General features: G+C 41.8%; 1 protein-coding gene across 2 annotated transcripts in view; it reads right to left on the reverse strand.

The window, feature by feature from the left end:
- Positions 1-23,530, reverse strand: part of EPAS1 (endothelial PAS domain protein 1) — a 129,344-nt gene that overhangs the window by 79,619 nt on the left and 26,195 nt on the right. The window contains exon 2 of one of the 2 annotated variants that reach the window (XM_083832110.1): positions 5,265-5,339. In XM_083832110.1, the coding sequence (XP_083688236.1) occupies positions 5,265-5,339 (75 nt within the window). Of the gene's footprint in view, positions 1-808; positions 1,189-5,264; positions 5,340-23,530 lie in introns of those variants that run through there. The other variant, XM_083832111.1, reaches the window with a different exon arrangement.

The following is a 23,530-nucleotide window of genomic DNA, read 5'->3' on the forward strand; positions in this document are numbered from 1 at the left end:
GAAGAGCAACCTGAGCCAATAACAGGGTCAGCCCTGTGCCTGCCTGTTGTACAGAACAGCCCGGATAAACAGCCTGTTGTGCGACTCCGCGGACCTTTATTCCCCTGCTTACTCCTCACCCTTATCAGCGCCCTCGCTCATCCCCACGACGTGTTTACTTTCCTAACTCTCCACCTGCACCTCCTACGGTAGGGATCGCGGCTGGAGCTCCATGTCCAGCCTCCGGGGCCGGCAGAGGGATTCTCCGGCAGGACTCCGGCCCTCCAAGCCGCTTTTGCTCCCTTCGGAAAACCCGTTCCGGCACAAGGCATCGCCTGCCTCCCCGCTCCTCGGCCCGCACCGGACACTGGGGAAAGCTGCCGGCAGCCGGGGGGGGCCTCCCCGGGCACCCCAGGGGCTGCAGCCAGGAGGAGCCGGCATTTATTAGAGATTTATTCCCGCGCCCACGGTCCCCCCGCAGCCAGGCCTTTGCAGCCCCCCGGCACGCCGGGCTCGGGATGCTTCCCTTAAAACACTTCGTCCTCCGCTACGAAACTCAGCGGCAGCCCCGCAGCCGACGGCACGGGGGTCACCCTGCCTTCAGCCCCTCCGGGTGCACCTGCCCGGGGATGGGGATGGGGACAGGGCCGGGGGCATCGCTCCGGGTGGCGGCGGCCCCTCGGGAGGTGGCGGCCGGCCCCGGGGCGGTGGCAGCGGGACGGGCACCGCCGCTCCCCCTGCAGAGGAGCCCAGAGGAGCCGAGCGCCTCTCCCCCGGCCCCCAGCTCCTTTTCCACCCCTCGGGACCCCCTCCTCCCGCCGCCCCTCACCTTTTCTTCTCCTTGTCAGCTGTCATCGCGGCGGCGGCGGCCGGCTCCTGCGCCGCCTCTCGGGCCGGGGCGGGCTCAGCACCTGCCCGCGAGGCTCGGCACGGCTCGGCTCGGAGCACCGGCTCGCCCCCGAGGCGGGCGTACAGTCTCAGGACACTGCCGAGGATTGTACGGCCCGCCCGGGGGTGGGGGGGAAGCAGCGACGGCGGCGGCGGGCAGCAGCGGCCGGGTGGCGGTGTCGGGGCTGCGCGGCTCGGCGCCGCCCGCAGAAAGTTCTCACTTTAAACCTTGGGCCGCCGCCGGCCGCGGGGGCAGGGCCGGCCCCTCCGGCACGGCCCCGGCCCGGCACGGCTCGGCCCCGCCCGCCCATGGGGCCGGCAGGGCGCTGCCGACGAGCCCCGGCCTCCCCGCCCCCGGCCCCGGGGTCAGCGGGACCCCCCCCCCCGCCCCTCCTCCGGCGCCAGGACACCCCCTCACAAACCGGCCCCGGGACCCCCTCCCCAAACCCCTTTTACTTTCCGGCTCTTCCAGCTCGCCTTATTTCCCTGTCCGTAATAAGGCGGGCTGAGCCCCGTAATTCCCAGCGCCTCCCGGCCGGCCGGGGGGCGCCGCCGCCGCACCTGCGATAAAAGGGGGACTCCCACCACCCTCTAAAATAAATAAATAAATAAATAAATAACATACACACACAAAAAATAAAGGATTTTCTGGTACCCGCAAAACGCCCCCGCCAGCGCCGGGCTGCGCGGTGCCGCTGCCCCCACGGTGCAGAGCAGCCCCCGGGGGTCGGGGCACCGCACTTGGGACTCGCAATTTGGGCTTTCTACCCCCGCCTTGCTTCTCGAGTTCGTTTTCTGGGCTGCGGGGGGGTTCTGCTGCCTAAACTTTCCAAAAACTCGGGATTGTTGGAAACACAGGGAGGTAGGGCTGCGCGGCAAGCTCAGCTCCTGCTAGCACTCGCTACAGGTTGCTGGAGTTAGGGTCAACATAAAAATGAAACCACAGGTCCTCTTTTCTTGTTTTACATGAGAGGAGCTAATCTTTCTGGACAAGGGATTATGAGATTATTTTTTTTTTTTTGAGATTGTCCTTCATCACAGTAACGAATTCACTCTTACCCTCATGTTCTCCAACACTTACACTTGCCCATCTCCAACCCAAAGGCACACCTTCGCACTAAGCTGTGCAAGGCTTCCTGTACTTCTGGGAAATGGAAGTACTGCAGGCAAAATGAGCCAAACTAGATTTATTCCTCGGTTATTCAAATTTGAGCAATGTCCCTGGGCTGTATCATAGGCTGCTTTGTGTACAATGGGTCAGAGGTTTTTCTCTTTCATACCATATGAGTGTTTAAAGAAATGCATTTGGGTTTGAATTTGCATATGCTGTTCTCAGGTCTGAAAAGAGCTACATATGCTTACACAGCAACAGCCTAATTATGTGGTAACATTTTTTTTTTCCTTCTTGTTATACAACAGAACCTAAACAAAAGAAACCCACAAATATTTAAAACCTAAGTAAACTTAGTTAAACAGAATTTGTGTATGCAGGACTAAATTTAACCTTCTGGGAATAAAAGAATGCAACAGGATCAAAGAGCCAAGTCACTCATTTCCTAGATTAAATAGACCTCTTCGTCCTTCATTGATCTCTGCTGATGTCAATGCTCCTTGCTGTATCTTAGAGCACTTCACTTGGATAAACAACTTGCCTTCAAAAATCAGACAAGAAAAGCATTTAAACTGGCTAAATCTAAACCACTCAGTAAATTTCAAATATTTCAGGTCCGGCCCATTGGCCTAGCTCTTGTTGGCTCTGCCCACATGGACCTAGTGTAGTTGATTAACAGCCTAAACCTCTCATGCTCTTGACCAGTGAGGTCTGAAAGTGCTTTCACAATCATAGCATTTGCCTCCGAGCACCACCTGTGCTCCTCTGTGGAGAGGGGCTGGTGGGCTTCAGGGCAGAGCTGTGTCCAGCAAAACCATAACCTTGCTGCTGAGTCACTAAGGAAAAGCGAGTGAGACCGAGCCGTTCTTGCAGCTCCATCACAATGTCAGTTCCCGAAGCTGTCTATACTATTGTTTCTGGCAGCTGAGCTCCTCACTTTGACCACAAGGCAAACAAACGTCCTGCCTTCTGGAGCTTACTTGACTTGTTAATTCCCTCCCTTTCCCAGGACTACTCAAGGAGGGAAAGATCAAATATATTTAATAGCCTTGTCACTCTACTCAGCCCATTCTGTGACAATCCTGGCTCATGGCTCCTACAGAGAGAGGCAGGAAGATTTTGCCTTGATGGAGAACAGTAGAGAGAATCACAAGAGTTTATTTTCAAATGCACCTCATTACTGCTTTAATCTTCTTTACTGACACTCACTATTTATTAACAGTAGTGTCCACCATAAGGTGGACTTGCTCTGGTCTTAGACTCTTGGAAGTTTCCATAGGAGCCACACTGGGAATGAAATTACTTCAGAGAGATGCCATATTTAATCTGCAGGAGATGACAACTTCCAGGAAAGCCAAGAGAAACCTCAAACAGTTTTGGTTCAAGGCAGTAAACACAGCTTGCCCTCTCAATTACTATCATCACTGTATGGGCTCTTTCTGTTTCATACTCCTATATTACTCCTTACATTTTATCCCATATTTGCTACATTTTATAGCTAGCTTATAGGCATCACTCAGAGGAAAGCTCACAGAAGAGGAAAAAGTACTCAGAAAACATGGTTAGCTTCTGTTTTCCCCACCCTGTGAAGGTTTACAGCAGAATCAATGTAATAATTCATCTAGATGTGCTTCCTAGATCCACAGATTTCTCTGCGGTCAGTGAAAATATAAGCAGTTTTTTTGGTCCCCTCTATTTTGGGAATTATAAGAAGTGCCCCACATTGCTCCCGTGTGAATTACTCTAGAAATGATATAGGAACAGAAAGTTCTTGATTTCCTAAGAGCAATCTTCAGATGAGAGGCATTGGAAATGACTCGTTACCATCTGCCAGGATAACAGTGGTTCGTTCGCAAAGTGTCCCTCAAGTCAACAGGGACCAGTTTATGTCAACTGCTTTTGGACTAGACTCTAGGGAGAAAACAAATGGAAGACTTACAAAAATAAAGCCGTGTTGTGTTAGCAAGTTTCATGATTTACCCTCAGGTCAAACTGCACTGAGAAATTAGAAAATCTGCATACGGCAGCGACTAGGCCACTGGAGCTCAACTCATCCTTCTGGTGTGCCAAGGCAGGAACACCGCATCACCCAAACAAGGAGCAGGCAAGCTCCTGATTACTGCCCTTTATTCTGAAACACACCACTGATTTAGGACCAGTTATGCTACATGGCGTCTTCTCAGGATATACATATGTATGTAATCAACCATCCAAATCAGTGCGTGTGCCAATTTGAATGCGCATAGCTATCAGCCACGAAGGAAGAGCACTTCTTTGACTCTGTATTATGCATGCATGCTACTGGCACCTGTATTTACTAGAAGAGTATTGGTAAAACATACAGACGTTCAAGATTGTTCAGCAATTAATGCTCCAGGGCAGTCAAAAGAATACACGGACACTCCATTCCTTTCAAGGGAGGCATTATATTAAAATTAAAAACAACTTGAGAGGTTGAAGTGTTTCAGATTCATAAGTAATCCCTGGTCATTTTCTTTCTTTTTCTGGCTCCTCAACACCACCAGAAAGTATGACAACAAAAAGTTGAGGCCTGTAATAACAAACAATTATCTTATGGGAAAGGGGAGGGGAGAAAGGAGAGTCCTGTTATTGCAACACATCTGATCCTTTGAAGAAAACAGAAGAGATTCCTCACTTACTCATACCAGAATAAGTTACAGCCACAGAACACTTATTATATGTGATAGCAAATGAGACAAAAAAATATATTAACCTTCTGAAGGGGAAAAAGTGGTAATTGTAAACTGGATAAAACACAAAGGTCCATGGGACAAGGCGGAGACTACTCAGATGGAGATGTAATAAAAATGCCTGAGCTGGAGTGCAAAGAAATAGTATTTCTTAGTCAACAGTCACTTATGCTCATTTACACCTTCTTTCATGATTGCTGGCCCACAGTACTTCCTGCACAGTCAGGAGCTGGGCCCTTTCTGCACACAGGAGCACCAACCAATTATCAGTGGTAAACAGGAGCTCAGCTAGCAAACGTGGACTTTCTTAAATATTTCTTTGCCTTCTGTGTAGTATAATACTAGAAAGGAAATCGGGAAAAAAAAAATAGAACCACCAACAATTTATAACAGCACTCACCCCTGTTGCCCTACGCAGAAAGCAACGCACTATAGGCAATACTGTAACTGCTAGTGTAAAGTGCTATTCTGAGGGAACACATGCAGATATAACTCAAAGCTTCTAAATACCAGGAGCACACCTTTGAGCAAGGCTCACTGATAAGCTCAGGGATTTTGAGGCATTGATTACTTACAGACACATTCCAGGCGTTTCAGTCATCACACTCCCATGAAGAAAAGACATGATGGCCAAAATGTAGCGAATGTACCTGTAAATATTAAAAGGCTTAAAATTACTCAGCTTATCTTTCAGACTTTTTCAAAATTACATACTGAGGATGTCTCAAACTGATCCCAGGCAAAGGTGGTAAAACAAAGAAAGTGATGTGTTGTAATAGGACCAGCTGGAAAAGAAAACTGATGATGAATATGCACACAGACACACTCCTGTCTTGGTACTGGGAACTATCATTTTGAAATTCTGGGAAAGCTCAATCAAGAAACCAATCCAGCTTGCTAAATGAAGAAGGCTTTTATTTTGGGTTTTTCCCCTGACCTTCAATAGCATATTATTTAGAAATACTGATTCACAGCTACATTTTTTGTTTGCGCTTCAGCTACGTTTTCTTATTGACTTGTAAAGAGTGAAGGCTAAATACATCATTTAGAGCGCAAACAACTCCAATGCAGCCAGGGCTACCACCCCAAACCTTAAAAACTTAGGGCACATGTTAGACTCCAGCATACTAAAAAACAACCAGAAAGAACAACTAAAACCAACCAACACCCAAAAACAAACAAATGAAAAAAAAAACCACACAAAAAAAAAACCAACCACCAAATAGGAGAGAGTAAAATCTGGAAATACAGAACTTTACTGCATGCTTTTTGATACATAAGGCAGTAGTAGTTCGATTTAATGAAAATAAAGTAGGAGGCAGATATAGCCTTCATTTATAGAAATTCTAACCCAGTGTTTCTGGAAGATAGGCACCATATAGATGTACCAGTAATCACCACCTCCTACTCGATTTTAACCCATTTACTTTGTCCCCCGCCATCCCCCACCAGCTGCCAGCCCTCATGTCAGGCAGCAGAGCTCTGCAGCCGCTTGCTGCTCCTCGACAGTAGCTCTTCGAAGGAAGCACAACTGAGGGATCACCAGAGACAAGTTTTACCCAGAGCCAACAAAAACAACAGTAACATTCAGATGGGAAGGGAAAACATTCCTCTCACTGGATTTTAAAAGCCAAACTTTGTAGCAATGTTTTTCATACTCATTACCTCCTATGCTCGTGAAACAGCTGTCTTCACACAGGAGTTGCTCCTCCTATGTGAGAGACAGCCTCGTAAACATGAGGCTCTCACTCCCAGAAAGCACTGTGTGCTGGATAAACGTCCAAAAAGAGATGGGAAGATGTGATTGAGAATTTTTGCAACATTGCAGCGATACCAGTGCCTAGTAGTTAACATTCAGTCACTCACCAAATATTTATTTAGAGGCAGTGTAACGTGGTCACTGCAGAACTTTGAGTTTTAAAAAGAGCCAAGAGATTTTTCACGCCTGTGTGTATTTTATTTTAGGAACCTAAATGCCATTGGAAATGCTGCTCCTAAATCTTTTAATCTGTGGCAGTTTCTTCTAGAGATTTGGGCATTGTTTTTATTCCCCAAAGACTCTAACTTTAAAGACCTCAAAAAGTGCTTGTTTTAAAATAGTCATTCTAAAATTACTGATGTTCAACAAAGGTACTGAACCTGTTAACCCTACGGACACTTGTCACCTAAAGAAGGTGACAAATTACTGTGAAACTGGAAAAAATCCCAAAATTCTCCTGACACTGCCATACTAAATGACAAATCCCTGCCCTCCAAAACACCAGCTTTTCTGGGAACTGGAAAACGTCATTAAAGAGATGAAGAATTTATCATTGCACACTTTGAAATTATTGCTCGAGCTCCTAGACTTCTAAACCTTTTCATTTTGTCCTAAAACAATATAAAAGGCTGGTTTTTTTTGGTGTGTGGTGTTCTTGGTAATTGAAATCCCAGGCTCTAATTTACTCTGTGCAGCTCCCAGATGTATCCTGGATAATTTAAACCTTAATCTATCTGAGACAGTAATGGGTAATCACAGTGGGTCTCCCCCAGCCAAACCTCCCTTAGCTCCCTCTAACTCAACAAAAAACATAATTTCAATGACGGAGCACCTTACAACAAGAGCCTAACTTGGGTCTCGGTGACAGGTGGGACTGCCTCCACCTCCCTCCCACAGCTGCCCTGTGCAAACAGCCAAGCTGCTCATGAGCTGCCTGCTCAGCCTTCACGAGACTATGGCACCGTGACTATTTCAAGTGCTGCTAACATTCACCTTGTTCCCCTTCACCCTGAAACTTGTTCTATTTTGGGGAACCACTCCAGGATCCATTTGGCACAGGGCCTAACACTTGCTTCTCAAGTAGGTCTGCTCCTGGAAATATTTATAGGCTCTGAAGTACTGATAACATAAGATATTGGTAACAGTGTGATTCACATACAGACAAGGAGTTGGATAGCTGTCCCCCGTTCCCCCACAAATAACATCTCTGAGCTTTCTTTTTTTCTCCTATTTCTACGTGCTGCACTCTTTGCATGAAGCACCTTCTATCAGTAATGACACTGAGACAATTCTCTTCATTAATGTTGTTAGATTACAATACATGTTTTATGATACTATGTACCATTTTGACAAGAAAGAAAAAAAAAGTAGAAAACTGCAACTATTGTATCCCAAGTCATTTATTTCTGGGAAAAATAGAACTTCATTGCAAGTTGCTTTGGCAAGGGGGAAAAGGCTTTACTGTTTGCCAAACCCTTACCTCCTGGGTTTCATTAGTCATAAGAATGAAAACAAGAACCACCATTCTGGCTTTGGCTTAGGTTCCCTAATGATGAACCCCAAACTGGCAGGGTGTTTGGTCACAACATATCCATTCAAATAAGAGCTCATCATCCCATTTTTGCATACACAAAATTAATATTAAGCAGCAGAACTAACAACTATATGTGCTTACATTTCCACAAAACCAAAACTGGGGACCACATGAATACCTTTAGGTAGTCACTGGTTCCAAGTCACTTTTCCATTGATACAGACAACTAATCAGGTTTCAAGTATCTGAAAATCCAATTCAGTAACCTGGAATCCAAGACATCATCACGTGTTGTTTTTCTTCTGTCTCTACTGGTGACAGAGGAATTAGCCCAAAGACTCATATCATCCTTCAACTATCTTTAAATTAAGTTTAAAAAGTGCTAAAAGCTCTGAATCTTCATCTCCAGGATGTTTTTTTTAGTGCTCTACACCAAGCTTTCTTCAGAACAGTTACAAAACAAATAAGAAAAAAACCCTCACATTTGATCAAACTATTGGAGTTGCTGACTTACGGAGTTTTTCTCTTTAGACAGAGAGGCTTCAGGAACCTGGTTAAAACCTCCAATTACATTTTTCAAATAGCGGACGGAGCATGTTAGGCCAGTATAGCCCAAAATCATGGCCAGCCTGACAGGCTCAGCAGGTTTTCTCCCTGAATTGTGTCACCAACCCTGAAACAAGTATAGCAGAGCCCCAGACATGCCTTGCATCAGAAGGAAACAACAAATACATGAACTCTGTGCTTAAGTTTTCAGAGAGACACAGGTATAAACTTTGCTAAAAGAGTCCAGGAGAACATCAACACAAATTATGCCACTGAAAACAGCTCCCCTCATTAACATTAAAGGCATCTACATCAGTCAATCTAAGACATTTCCCACTGTCAGCACGAGTTGTTTTCATTATGCTAAATGATCACTGGTGGGATTTTCCTAAGTCCTCACTGACACCAGTTTTCAATAAAACAGCAGGATTTTGAAATCATAACACCTATTGTTATTACAACAATTTAGCTAAAACCACTTTTGGCTATCAAGACTTTCCCCCAAACCTATACGCTTCCAGACACTGATCTAGTTATCCAGACATATGTTTTAGCAGAAGTCTTTCGAGCCATTCCATTCAATGCATCCAGGCCTCAGAAAAGCTTTTGAAAGTCCGCATACATTATGTTGTCAGAAAAATAAAAGGACATTCATACTTTTTAGCAATGTCCAAAGGCAAGGTAACAACAGGGAATCAGCATCTTACTTAAATAAACCCACATTTGTTCCAAGCACAGTAAAGAACTTAAGTTTTTAAGTCCTTCATTGACTGGATACTCATATGATTTGGCTTAACACAGGGTGCTGGCATACATCCAAAGTTACAGGCACATAAATGACTTCAGCAGTTTTCTAACAAGCTGAATTAACCCAGTGTTCACATTAACACAGTTTTCACTTTGTCCCTAAATATTTTTATGTTTCTTATTTAATTTTAATTTCTGTGTTCTGTAGTTTTGTCTCCTAAAAATGTTTTGGAAGAGAAACAAGAGGAACAGATGCTTTTTTATGGAAACAGTGGCTTTTGTAGTCTGAATACATGCAACAGAGAAGTTTCTATTCAAATGACAAGCTAATTCACATAAAAATACTGAATATTCTTTAGACTTTTTTTTTTTAAACAAGAAAACACCTGATATCCCTTACCATGCAGCATAAAACAATGAAAAACACAAAGACTGGAATATCTATTCTGAAGGTGATTTTCAATTCTTTTCCAGCAAAAGCTGGCAAATAAAAGAGAGAATTAATCTTCTGAGAGACAGATATATAATTTATGTCAAAACATTTAAATCTGTGTAATAAATAACAGACACAGATTACGAAGGATTCAGATGAAAGAGTTGAGACTGGAAGTTGTGTTGACATGAAGTGTGTAATTATATGGTTAAGTATCAGAATCAAACCAGGACTAGTCCTGAGCTCAGAGGTTAAGAATTGCTATACTTATGTGGGATAACTCTCGCTTTCTAGCTGAGATTTTTGGTATGTAAACAACATGGATGATTAGTTCCTATTAGCTTCAAACATAAAACCCTCTGTGAAGTACCCCTTTAGTGGCAGGGAAACTTCAACCACAAATTAAGTGTTCAAGCAGGCAGTGGACTTGGGACTATAACAGCAGGGGAAAAAAAAAAAAAAAGAGGGGAAAAGAAAAAAAAGAGAGAATCACTAAGTATTGTTGACTGCCGAAAATATTCCATGCCTTGTAAATGGCTTTGTTTGATTTTCTCTTGGATTTTTTTCCCCATAGAAGCTGAGCTGATTTTAATCTTCATGATTTAGAAAAGGTCCATAAAATTATACTTCTAGTTCTTATATTTTAAGGAGCCTAACACATCCCTTCTGGATCAACAGAGAAGTAAATGGTATTGTTAGCAGCTTGAGGTTGCACCCAAGCTGGGAGGAAGGAAAGCACTCTTCAAGCATTGCCACAGGACTCCCCCTTCAGCCAGTCCCATGGCTTTGTCTGCCTTCTGACACTGTCAGAGCCGCTTTCTAACTAGTTTTTTTCCTGCAGGAGCCTGCTAATGAGATGTCAGCTCTCTACTGTCCTTTAAATCCTCACTTTTTTTTTTTCCCCTCTTTCCCTCTTAGCAGCTGGAAGTCTTGTTCCACGCCCCCTCTCACATATCTCTGCCCATGTCACTCTTTATCATTTTTCTCAAACTGACAGTTCACTTTTGCTGAAAATGCTCTATGTCACATACATTAAATACAGTTGTCATAAATCCATAGATAAAAGCCAGTAAAACAGCACATCCCAGATAAGTTTTCTAGTATATTTTGGATGATTGATGAGAATACATCTCGGTAACTTGGTAACTATTCTCATGTTTTATCCTCCCAGTTATAAATCTACACTAAGTGTGAAATGGCTTGGCTTCTATTATCATGCTATATGTGTTTCTAAACCAGAAATAAGTTTTTTTTCAACTTAATTCCCTTTTCCTGGGGAGAAGCTCATGATGTGTGTCCTATTCAACTCCTGTCCTTCTGCTTGACTCTTCAAGTAAGTATGTTCTCCCTGGGTTGCACTACAAACAGAGTTTTCTACTCTTTTAATCACCCCCATGCAGATTTCCTGTAATTTCTATACTAGCCTAAGTAGAATGTGTTATAAAGGCATCTCTTGTGTCAAATACAGAACAAGGGTAGGTTCTATTGATCTACCTGGAATTCTTCTGCTCATAAATCTAAGGATCACATCAGTCCTTAAAAGCAAGCAGAGTTGGTAAGAACTAGACTTGACCAAACCTTTCTAGAAACAGTCCCTATTCACAGTAACATTTTGAGACCCATCAGTCATGTAGTTTTAATCCACTCAGTACCTGCCACTCTTCTAATTTAAACCGTGTATGACATCAATTGAAGTGTTTTATAGAAAGTAAAAGATATTACTAAAAGACTACTTTTATTAGCAAAACTTCCAGAAAGATTTTTGTAATGGGGCGTACATTACACTGCAGCACTATTGCATTCTACTAAGTTTATCTGTTAATTCTTTATCACATTTCATGTTGTTTGTTTCATTATTTTCCCCCAAATACATCTATAATTTATGTTTTTAAAAACATTTTTGGTCACATCTTTTAATCTTTTCTAAGGTTTCAAATAACTATTTGGGGAAGTTGTTGGAGAAGAAATCAGCATCTCAGAGACCCATTCAGCCATGTCTTTTAAAGCTCATGATGCAAGTCATTTGAGCCTGTCAATATGCAAGTCAAGAAACTTCTGATTTGTATATTCCTTTGAGTAATACTGAAACACGTTTGATTTCTTCCTGTCATTTTTGTCATTGTGTTTTGCACTTGAGAGAAATCCAAATAAACATGCTCAGCTTTTCACCATCACTGATTATTCTTCTGTTTTTATGTTTAAGTGAACTAATATATTATATATATTTCATATTTTAAAATCCCTATCTTCATAGACTCTACCATTCAGGGCTCTACCATTTTGATTTCCTTTTCTTGCAAGTGCTCTGTCATCAATGGACTGATCTTCATTACCCTTTAGTTTTACGAGCATGGGCATCTTCCTTACTGCATTCAAAATTCAGAAAGGTTTCAAAAAAAAAAATGTAATCATCATCTGTGGTGAGAAGGATAAAACTAAGACTTAAGTTATATGGACTCTGATATTAGTGAAAACTAAATAATAGGAAGAGGGAGCTGTGACTAGATATTGACTTACACAAACGGTTCTTAGAAAAGGTGTGACTAGCTGATGAGGACAGACATGCAGCTGAAGGATCATCTCCTCAGGTGCCTCGGTCCTGTGTTTCTTGTGGTTGGCATGGGAAAGCCCAGCTTCAGCAGCATGAAACTGGAAAATGTGTGTAGGACACAGCTTACAGACCGGTGCGAGTGGAAGAGAGGAATTAAAACATGATCAATGCAATTCCACTATTTTTTCCTCTAATTTTATAATAGAGGAGGAATTATGGTAGTATAATATTTTGAAGATGCATCTTCTCTTTCCTCCTCCTTAATGGTGGGTATCCATTTTCTGCATTTGAAAACTTTTTTTTTTTTTTTGTGTTTACCACTTGTTCAGAGCTTGCAGCATGAAACAGTCATATACAAGTCTTCCATGAAAACTTGGTACTGGTTTTGCTTTGCTGCATAGACCAGGTACCAGGTTTTGCAAACCCTCCAACACAACTTATCTGTTGTACACAGAAGAAACTAGAATTATATTCCATTCCTTACCCTCTAGAAAAGTAATCAATTAACATATAACTTTTGGTAAATCAATAGCAATTCTGCAAGATAAGGTGTTCAGGCTGAAAAGAACATGGAGAACTGGAGGAATAACAGCCTACATAGCCGTGTAGCAAAAATATTTGGGAAGACAACAGTTCAGATGTCACTTTATACATTTAAAAAAAGGTTTTATTACATTCATATGCAATAAGAGAGATTAGTTTAGGTGAGTCAGGAAGTCAGATGAATCAAGGTGCTTTGACACAGGTACTTGACAACTTCCAGCTCTTGTTAGAGTGAGCTGGGTGGTAGCTGAGAGGACAGGGAAAGCCATCGGGTTTCTGTGCAACTGATTGACTGCACAGAGTCATCTGCTTCCACGCGTTACAGAGAGGGCATGCAAGCAAATCTCAGTAGAGGGTGCATGTGCACTCAAGCTTCCTGAAGTTATTCACTGCCTCACAAGAAAGCCAACAAAAGCATATGGGTGAGACCTTTTGATTTTTCTCACGTGGTACAACATGGCAGTTACAAAAACAGGCATTTATCACCATTACGGTGCAGAACTACCTTTGGGCAGAGGTCTGTAACACAGAGATAACTGCACAATATAACCCAAAGTAGAAATTATGACAACTCACATGTTAATTGCACTGAAACTGTCTGGTCAATTTTGCCAGAGGTGTCAGATGCCTTTCATTGCTTCCTCTTCTTTAGGACGCAATAGGGAAAAACTAGCTTCAAAGAAAAGCCACAAGTGTCAAAGAACTACCATGTACCCAAGTGCAAAGTGAATACCACTGAAGCGACCTGGTGAGAGGATATCAGCCTCACTTCACAGACAGTTTCCGAGTGCCTTAGCCACAAACCTCCTAATGAAGCTCTAGACATGACTAATTCCAATACAAGCCACCGCCGTGGGTAGCAGCCAAGTGATACATATCTCTCGATATCGTGATGATGTACCATCTTCTGTTTTTCAGTCAGGTTTTCTATTAATCCTTTTAAAATAGAAAATAGACATACTTTTTTTTTAATATATATATATATTATTATTGTCTCCACAATAAACATTTCTATTCTCAAGCATAAATATTTGAATATGGTGAAGCAAGAGACCATGAAATTTTGCAGGAAGAGCAGAATTAAATCTCTGATGTAAATAGCTGTAGACCCAGACTCCACCTGGCACAAGGAGCTGAGCCAGCGGAGGGAGGAAGACACTACAGCTGGGCTGAGAGAGTCCAAAGGAAGAAAAGACAGTACTTGTACTCCATTTAAATGTAGACTGCTTGCCAATTTCTCCAACTGCACTGCACGAGGAAGTATTTTTTAATTCAGTTAAAAAAAAAAAAAAGGCGTGTGTGTGGTTGTTAGAAGTAGGGTGAGTCCTCTATTAATTGACGTTTTCCTAGAAGGATTGATCGGCTCCTGAAATAATTTTTTTAAATGTTCTTTCAGCAGTAAGAAAAATTCTAAGAAGGATTTTAAAGCAGCTGTCTCACAGAAGGTTATCTCTTGTTTACAGTACATTTTGATACTGCCATTTAAGCACTAAAACAGAAACAAACAGGCATTTAAATATGTTACCCATGGTTTGCAGAAGTGATGAATTATTAACTACTTCCTGTCATCTTTTACTTTTTTTTTCCCGTATGTTGAATGGGAGGATGTGTGACAGACGTGCAAGATAAAGCAAATTAAAATAATGTGTTTAAACAGGGATATTAATAGATACGTATGGTCAATATATAGAGATGACAGGTCAAATCTTCATAGAAATTACACCAGTTACTCTGCTTGAGGATCTGGTCTTCAACCTATGCAATATGTCCTATGGACCTCAGCTTCTAAAAGAAGTTTTCTTCATCACTATCACCCTTTTAAAAATAAATAAATAAATCTTCATTTAGAAGTTAGAAAAACAGAAGAATTCACCCAAGTTGATCCTTTATCACAATAATCTTTTGATATTTTGATGTGTCTAAATTTAACATCATTTTCAAGTTTATTTCCCTACTCAGCCACCCAGCTAGCATGGGAACAACAAGGGATTGCAGGCTTTAATCAATTCTCGAAAAACAATGTCAGAAGATTCCCACTGAGTGCAGTGGGAATTAGATCAAATTAAGTACCATGCAAATGCCACAGGTGAGCAACAGCTCCAGTTTGCACACTTGATCAGACAACAAGCTTTTACACAATATTTTGATTATAATGAAAAACTCTGATAGAGATTTGTATGAATTAAATTGTAATGATTTATTCCCAACTTCATAACCAATACCACATATTCAGACTCCATCTAATAACCAGTGACTTCCAATAACAATACAATAGAACAATTTTTGCACATGGTATTAATTAACAAGAAGTCAGAAATTGTCTTAGGTGTCCAGTGAATATAGCTACAGTATAAGAAAGCCTTTTCTTACTTATTTGCACAGGTTTCTTTTGTCACTTCCTGGCAGAGGAAGCCTGAATGCATGCTGACACTCAGTTGCTGTAGATCAGAGGCACCTGATCTACAGCAACATCATGATAAATGAACTTAGTCAATTCACACTAGCTCAGGGTTTCCTGCCCTGAAAAAATAATATATAAGTGTTCATAGCTCAGTAACTAAGACTGCAATATAAACATGCATTCCCCAACACACACATCTCCCACAAAATACCACAGTATTATGATATGTAACCTACGAAATCAGTGTAAATCCCAGAATTATGCTCCAATCAAATCACTTTATTGTTGCCTAGTGTTTTATTGCAATTTTATTTGCATTCATTAGACATGCTAATCCTGACTCACTCATAGTAACACAAGAAAAGACATATTAAGATGTATCACTGCTCCATCCTTGTAAGACGCCACCTGGAGTCCTGAGTTCAGCTCTTGGGCTCCCAGCACAAGAAGGACATGATACTATTACAGCTATGCCAGAGGAGAGCCGTCAGGATGATGAGGGCTGAAGCACCTTTCCTGTAAACCAAACCTGAGAGTGTTGGGGTTGTTCAGCCTGGATAAGTCTCCAAGGAGACCTTATAATGGCCTTCCAGTGCTTAAAGGGGGCCCACTGGAAAGCTGGGGAGGGACTCTTTGTCAGGGAATGCAGTAATAGGACAATGGGGAATTGCTTTAAAATAAAAGCAGGTAGGTTGAGAATAGATATTTGGAAAAAACATTTTTCTCAGAAGGTGGTGAGGCACTGGACCAGGTTGCCCAGAGAAGCTGTGGATGCCCCATCCCTGGAAGTGTTCAAGGCCAGGCTGGATGGGGCTTTGAGCAACCTGGTCTGGTGGAAAGTGTCCCTGCCCATGGCAGGGGGGTGGAACTGGATGGTCTTTAAGGTGTCTTTCAAACCAAGCCATGCCATTATTCCAAGTATTTAAAGCCTTATTATGACTATTATTAATATTAATATTGACTAAGAGCACCAAAATATGAGTTCTTACAACTGCACTGATTTTTTATTTTATTTTTTTTTTAAACTGTGTGACCATCTGGCAAAGACTAAAAAGATTGCACTCTTCCAAATTTCAGAAGTCCACAAATTCCCCCAATAAAACACAGTTCCTACTCTTGTCTCCTTCATCTTGATTCCTTTCTGCAGGAGTTTTATTCACTCCATCTCCAGACCTCAATGTATGGAGAAGATTACAAGTAATCTTCTTCAGTAATCTGTAATACGGACATATTGATCAAGAGAGTGTCCTTTAAGGGCAGTTACTCATAGCAGATCAAAAGAGCCAAGAAACCTAAGTTGCCTTTTTTTTTTTTTTTTTTTTTTAAAGTGTGCTTGCTGATGCCTTTATGACATTTAGTTATTCATCAACAGTTCAAGAGACTGACTATCAGGCTGCAAAACACAAATTCTGGTCTGGGGCTCTTGGAAGAATAGGTTTGATAGTTCTGATGTGGAACTGATACGCTTATAGCTAGATAAGAGTATATGGCTGCTGTTAATGATTTGCTGTTTGCCACCACACATGGTTGTTTCTTTCATGTAGGGGTGTCTCTCACCTCTAAAAAAAGAAACCCCATTTCCTCTTTGCCAGTACACATCATCACGCACAGCAGAAACATAAGAACCAGGACAAACTCACAGAAGAACACGCTTTCTTTACAGCGTTTTTAAGATGGAATAGCTGCCACCAGGTTGTGTGCTTTACAGGAAGCCCCACATCTTCATCCAGCACTGTGGTTTCACTCCTCTCCAAGGGCACACACATGCTCCATCGGCAGAGCCCCATCAGCACGAGTCGCTGTTGGGCCAGCGAGGCAGACACAGAGGAGGGCTGTCCCCGAGCCAGAGAGCAGCAACAGTTAAGCCCTGCACATTCCTGTGATATGGCCTCTGTTTACTTTTGGCCAGATCATTAGCCAAAGACATGAGGAGATAATACCTTCTTTATCCCTTTATGAGCAGAGCAAGTAAGGAGCAATATTAGGGGCATTTGGGGTAAAGCAGCTTACATTTTGGATAACCCATTCCATATTTTTCATGGGAAGACTCAGGGCCATCTGCAGCAATGAACAAATGTATGCATCTGCGTCAGCATTTATAATTGTGCTGGTTACCTTAGGTTCACGTTGTAACAACAGAAAGAAGAAAAGATCATCTTGAAGTTAGAAAGCCAACTCCCTTAGCTCTGTGACATAAAGCATACGCTTAGTTTTTAAGAGCATCAGTAAATCCCATAGTAACTCATGCTTGAGCACAAGTGTGCAACTACTGAAGTGTATTTGGCTGGATCGTTAATTTCTAACCCAGTTGTGCAAACCTCTGGGACATTCCCTAATGAAAACGAAGTTGCAAGAAATCACCTGCTTAGTCTCCCCAGTAATGAAAACGCAACTGTCACTTCCCACTTGTTCCTCATTAAAAAAAAAAAAAGTCTCACAGTTACATGACATTCATTTAAAATGGAGCACTTCGAGGCAAAGAAAAGAGTATTTGGTTTAAAGAGCAAGCCAGATGAAGTGGCATCAAACAGGACCCAAATAGGCTGTGGTAGGCATTTACAGTATTTTAACTATGTAAGTAACAGTACTCGGGTTTTTAGCTCCTGGATCCTTTATCAGGTAACATACATGGATAAAACCACTGTGCTCTGAATGTTTCATGACCACATGAAAAATCCTTTCACTGGCCAAAAGAGTTTCATTTCCTGACAGAAAAACACATTCAAGGCTCATTGGGACTGGCATTCCAGATCCAAAGCTTTCCTTGCAGATGCCTGAGTGAGAGGGTTTCTTTGCTAGGAGGTAGGGCATAAAGATATGTTACACATAAGAAAACCTTTTCAAATTTTAGATTTATACTCTGATCACTTTCAAAAAGAACATGTAAACTAACTGGTAGGATGAACGAAGAGGAAGGTTTAGTAGATTATTATTTTCAAAGGAACCCAAATTAAAAAAAAACCAACAACCTCTTCCCTAAAAGGTAAGAAATTTAAGAATTAAGTTTCCAACAGCAATTAGCATTTAGCTGTGAAATATCCACTACTGTTATTTTCAAAAAACTTTTCCTGAAGTATGTACCACACTGAGAACCTATTGTGGAATCCCCCAAAGTCTCTGGGTCTTCAGATTTGCAGCAAGTGGGTGGATCAGGAATCAGCCATCAAGTCATGAACATGCCCAGGCTGTGTAATCACACAGCCATCTAAGAGTGACCCTTACACTTCCCTGTATCTTCCCCTCTCCACCTTGTATTAACCCGTTGCCAGCACTGGGCTGTAGCCTCTTCAAGGATGGATCATTTCTTTCCATTTTCTTTTTCCTGCAAGATGCCCAAAGCACTACCTGGAAATACGAAGACAGCTCCCAGGGAGTTTCACTAAGTGGGATACAGTCATTAAACAGCAGACTCTCATGTTTTAGCATTTGCTAAACATGTGCCATAAAAATCATGTGGTATATCACTGCACCATTGTCTTCCAGCTGGATATCCTGCATGGATTGACTCTGCAGTTTCCAGGTCTATAGGCTTAGCCTTGCACTATCCTAGAACGGATTTTGCATATAATGCATTTGCAATAATAGCAGTTGAGAACTACAGAGGCTAGAATTAGAACTGTAAGTTGCATTTCATGTTCCTTGAAGTACTAAAGGCACTACCCAGCATTTAACAGTAATTATTATACTACAAAGTATGTTTGAACAGCTATCCCCTAGTTTTAGTAATGATTTTCTTACAACTATGTCAGCAATTCCTGACAAACACGTCTTGCTTTGTTGTTGTTGTTGTTACTTCTTTAAGAAATGTTTATCTCAGTGTATTTACTGGTAATTTTGGAAAAAGAAAAGGAATGCCTAAAAATTTTGAGTTAAGCAACTCAAATAAAAAAGCCTCCACCCTCTTATGCTTGCACAAGAGTTTGTGTAACACTTTCTAGCACTTCAGCAGAGCTCCAGAGGCAGCAGGAAAGCACCGCTTTCCTATTTCAGCAGGAGGGCAACTGGAGGCCAGAGGACTGCAACTGGTGTTGACCAGGGGCTGCTACTTCCAGCCCCTCACCCCATTCCCAGGAATTCTTCAAAGCATCACGGCCTTGCTGAAGGAATAGGTCCACAGCTCCACAAGACCAAATGAGCCACCTAATGGCTCACCACAGGTGAAAAGCATTTCCACCTTCCCACACCCATGCCTGCCTTAAGTTGTGCCAGGCCTGATGTTAATTAGACTATTCTTATCAGCCACTTTAACTTATTAAACCAGGAGGAAAACAACCCAGCAAGAAACAAAGTAGATGATTCAGTCTTAATACCAGGAAAAAAAATAATAAATAAAATCTTATGCAGCTGGTGCAAAGAAGTGAGCCAGACCTGCTCCTCTTTCTAGCGAAAAGCTGATGCATCTGCTTTTCCCCTTTTGTGGGGCCAGAGACTTGCTATCCCCTTGCCTACCTGAGTAAGGCTACGCAAGGCCTTTGGGCAGAATGTTAGTTTTGGATCAAGATAAAAACAAAACAAAACCAACAACTGAGAAGTGATCCCAGCTGTGTGACAAGAGAAATGCCAGAAGTTCCTAATACTTGTAAGCATGCAACTTCACCTCCCTCCTCAACAGGGGGAGAAGCACACAGGCTTCCCTAAAGCCCAGTGCTGAAAAAATCACCACTTCTGTGAATTTTCTGAAGATCTTGGCTTTCGAGCTCCCTGGGATACCTCAGGAAATGTGGGTTTCCTCATCCAAACCAGCCAATCTTGTAAATTGGTACTGTAGAAACCAGCGGCGGGTGTGGTTAGCTCATAAAACCACTGGAGAAATGCACTGCGGAGGCTCTCTAGCAATGCCATCAGTGTTCATGCCTAGCAGTAGCCACAGGCGCTGCACTGAATTCCCTCTTCTCAGAGGGGAAAACAATACCAGCCCTGATCTCAATCTAAATTGCCTTACATCAACTGCACGCCAGTCCTGCAGTAGCTGGCTGCTTTTCCACCAGTCGCCTGGAATTGCTGGCACGTGGGGCCACCAGTTCGTGCTCTGCCTGGTGCCTCTCCCGAAAGGGGCAGAGAAGAAGGGGGTGAAAAGCCTTTGGCCTCACCAGGCAGCTCAGGAGATGCAACATTTACTCGAGCACGATTTGAGACACAGGAACAGTGCAGAAGAAACAGGCATGTCAGTACAGCACTACCGTATTAGACATACTGGTATAGGAAAGGTATTTTCTTTCACACAAACCTTGGGGCCGAAAGAGGGAGGAGGTTTACAATAAGCTTTTGAAATTCCAAACAGGATGAAAAAAAATAATCTTATCACAGGAAATCTGCAACTTTGTGTGATGCAATAAACATTTTGTGAGTTTCCTAATGTAACCATCTGCTAATGGCTGGTATAGACGGGCTGCCTCTAGGACTACAAAAGGCTTGAGAAAGCTTGCCACATAGCTATGATACCTCAATGCACCCCGTGCCAGCTGATAAGCAGTAATGCAGCACAATGCATCTTCCACAAGTCATCTACAAGTTTGTCAGTTTCTCTGCTTTGCTGTGGTTATCTTCATTGCTTAGTATTGCATTCTGACCTGGTCCTAGAACATTTTCCTCCTCGGAGGGTCAGTTCTCACAAAAAGCAAGAACCTGTTTGCGCTTCTACAAAGAAAAGTGGCTAACTGAGCGTGCCGAATACAGAGAGGTGAAAGACTTGAGGTACTCTAACACAGCAAGTGAAGTGTGAAACTTGACTTTTTTCAAACCACAAGCATTCACTTTTAGCCATTTACTTTGGACTAGTTAACATCTGAATTCACTTTCACCCCCTTGCTCACTGCAGTGAGCATACACTTCACATTAAACACCGACATCACATATGTAAGATTAGGAAGGTATTCGCCTAGAATGCTGAATTGGAGATCACAGAACAGTTAATAGTTTTGAAATTATTCCAGCATAACTGGAATACTAAGATTTCACGGTGTCCAACTTGTGCAGAATGAAGGGGCAACTCGTATAAAAATATATGGAGATAGTACAAACCTTAAGGCAGTGAAGTTGATGAAGCCTGAGACCTCCAATGGACAGTTCAGATATTAAGGATCTATCCTTAACTAAACCACATGAGCTAGTTAAGGTATAAAATTGTATGAATGCATGAACAAGATTTGCTGCTTCAGGACCCCATCAGCCACAACAGATGGTCTTTAGAGGCTTGAATCAGCAAGCATTTCTTTGTAAGCCCAGTGGCAACCTAGCAGGACTTTTCATCTTCACTTCAGAAAGATGTAAGCAATCGTGAGGGATTTCAGAGAAGAGCTTCAAAACAATTATGTGGTTGTTCAAAACAATTATGTGGAATGAGGCTCCTTCATAAGACCTAAACATATCTAGTGTGGCCGAGCAGTCTCCAGCAGCAATGGGAGACAGACCTGAGAATTTTTGAAAGAGTCTTCACCTGAAGCCCAAAAGCAAAGTGAAATTTCTCACATAACTACAAAGCAAATTAGTGTCACAGGTTAAAATTAAAATATAGAAAGTAAGCTGTAGGGAAAAGTGTACCCAAGAATGATTCTGCTGTGAAGTAAATAGGAGAGGAAAGTAGGAGAGGAAAGCAGCTGTGTCAGCCCAGATTATCAGGTACCGACCAAATTTGTGGGGTGTTATTTACTGGAATTATACAGAGCCCTGAGGATTAGTACACTTAGTAAACTGAGATAACAGAAAATAACATCTTATGGACGACAAACTTTTTGGTGTTTTCCAAATTCAAAGTCTAAAGTATTCCCCTAAGTTCTTGAAATAATCGGAGTGCTGCTAATTTAAGCATCTAAGAGAATGCTTCATTTAAAATAAAAATAAAAAAAATACTGACCTGCAATTTTATACAGAAATATCATCCTCATAGGGAAAAAAAATTGTTACAACTGATGACAACCATTTTGCATGCATTTATTCAGTGATAAAACAGACTGCATAAAATAAAGTACTGTAGAAGTCCTCAGAACACAGCTATAACCAGAGCATTTTGATTTCACTGTCAGAAACTGAGTCTTCTCAAGTTCATAGAAAAAAAAGCAGAAAAATGAACAGAGCACATAATTCTGCTGTTTCTTATCCTTATGTCTATAATATTGACTGACGCATTAGTTGAAAGTGTACATTTTTAATTATTTTGGTATTTAATTACATTAGAGCACACAGTTACATTACCAGATTGGTGTCTCACAAGGGAAGAGTGTATTGGCAGGAACAACAGGCTACCGTGATCTAATAAGTATTTTCCAACTCCTAGACCTACTATGTCTTGCTGAAAACTGGCAATCTTTCCTGCATCTCCTTCCAGCTTAAAATAAGCTGTTACTGTTGTCTTGCCTAAAGCTTGGCATCTGTCAGCTTTATGGCACATAGATATACAAATATAGTAACGTTTATTTTCTGCATATCAGATCTTTCCATTTACGTTGGTGAGAAATGTTTTTCACCAAATCTTCCTCTAGTCCCTTCCCCACAGACAATTATCTGCATACAAACTTCATGTTCTTGTCTATTTCCCCCTTTAGCTCAATTCTTCTCCCCCTTGGGAACAATAACTCAGGCAATAGAAACTTTCCAGTTACATTTGGTTTTCCCCAGAAATTAAAATGATACACAGTGGTAGAGGAAAAGGACAGCACAGTAGCAATTACACATGTTGAGTACAGCATTTGGGCTGCATATTTTGGTTGCCTTCTTAAAGTCCTTTTATTTTAGCCCCAGGCCTACTTGACTCCAGTAGGTCACTTGTTTCCAACAGCAATAAAAATAAAAATTTAAAAAAAAAAGAAAGGAAAGGAGAAAAAAAGAAAAAGAAAGAAAGAAACAGCCCTTAAAGCAGCACTGTGGTGTATTTTTTTTTTTCCTCCAAGGATGTTGTTTTCTAGTCTGTCTCAGTTTCCGGTTCCCATGAACCAGCTTGTCACTGTTATGTTTGGATTCACTGCACCGTAGGAAAATGTTAGAAGGCTCACTTTCTTTTAAAGACAAAGACAGATTTTAATAGAAGCCACCTTGGTTTTAATGCTTCTTAAAAATAGAAAAAAATCACACACACAAAAAACAAAACAAAAAAACACCCTAGTTTTTAAGTCTTTTTTTCTCTATTTTTCCACTTATTTATTCCAGAAAACCCCTTTCAGCTTTACTGAGAGCTTGAGTGGTATCAAAGGCCAGTGCTTGTCTTTTTGCAGCTACTCAGTTTCCCTATGGATAATGCCACTATGTTGAGAGAGACGAGCAAAGGTTTGCCCTCTTCCAACCAGCCTGTCAGGAAAGCTCATTCTTTTAGCCCTCAAAATGGTTTCACTTGC

The sequence above is a fragment of the Anser anser genome (genome assembly GCF_964211835.1).
Source record: "Anser anser genome assembly, chromosome: 3".
Lineage (NCBI taxonomy): Eukaryota > Metazoa > Chordata > Aves > Anseriformes > Anatidae > Anser > Anser anser.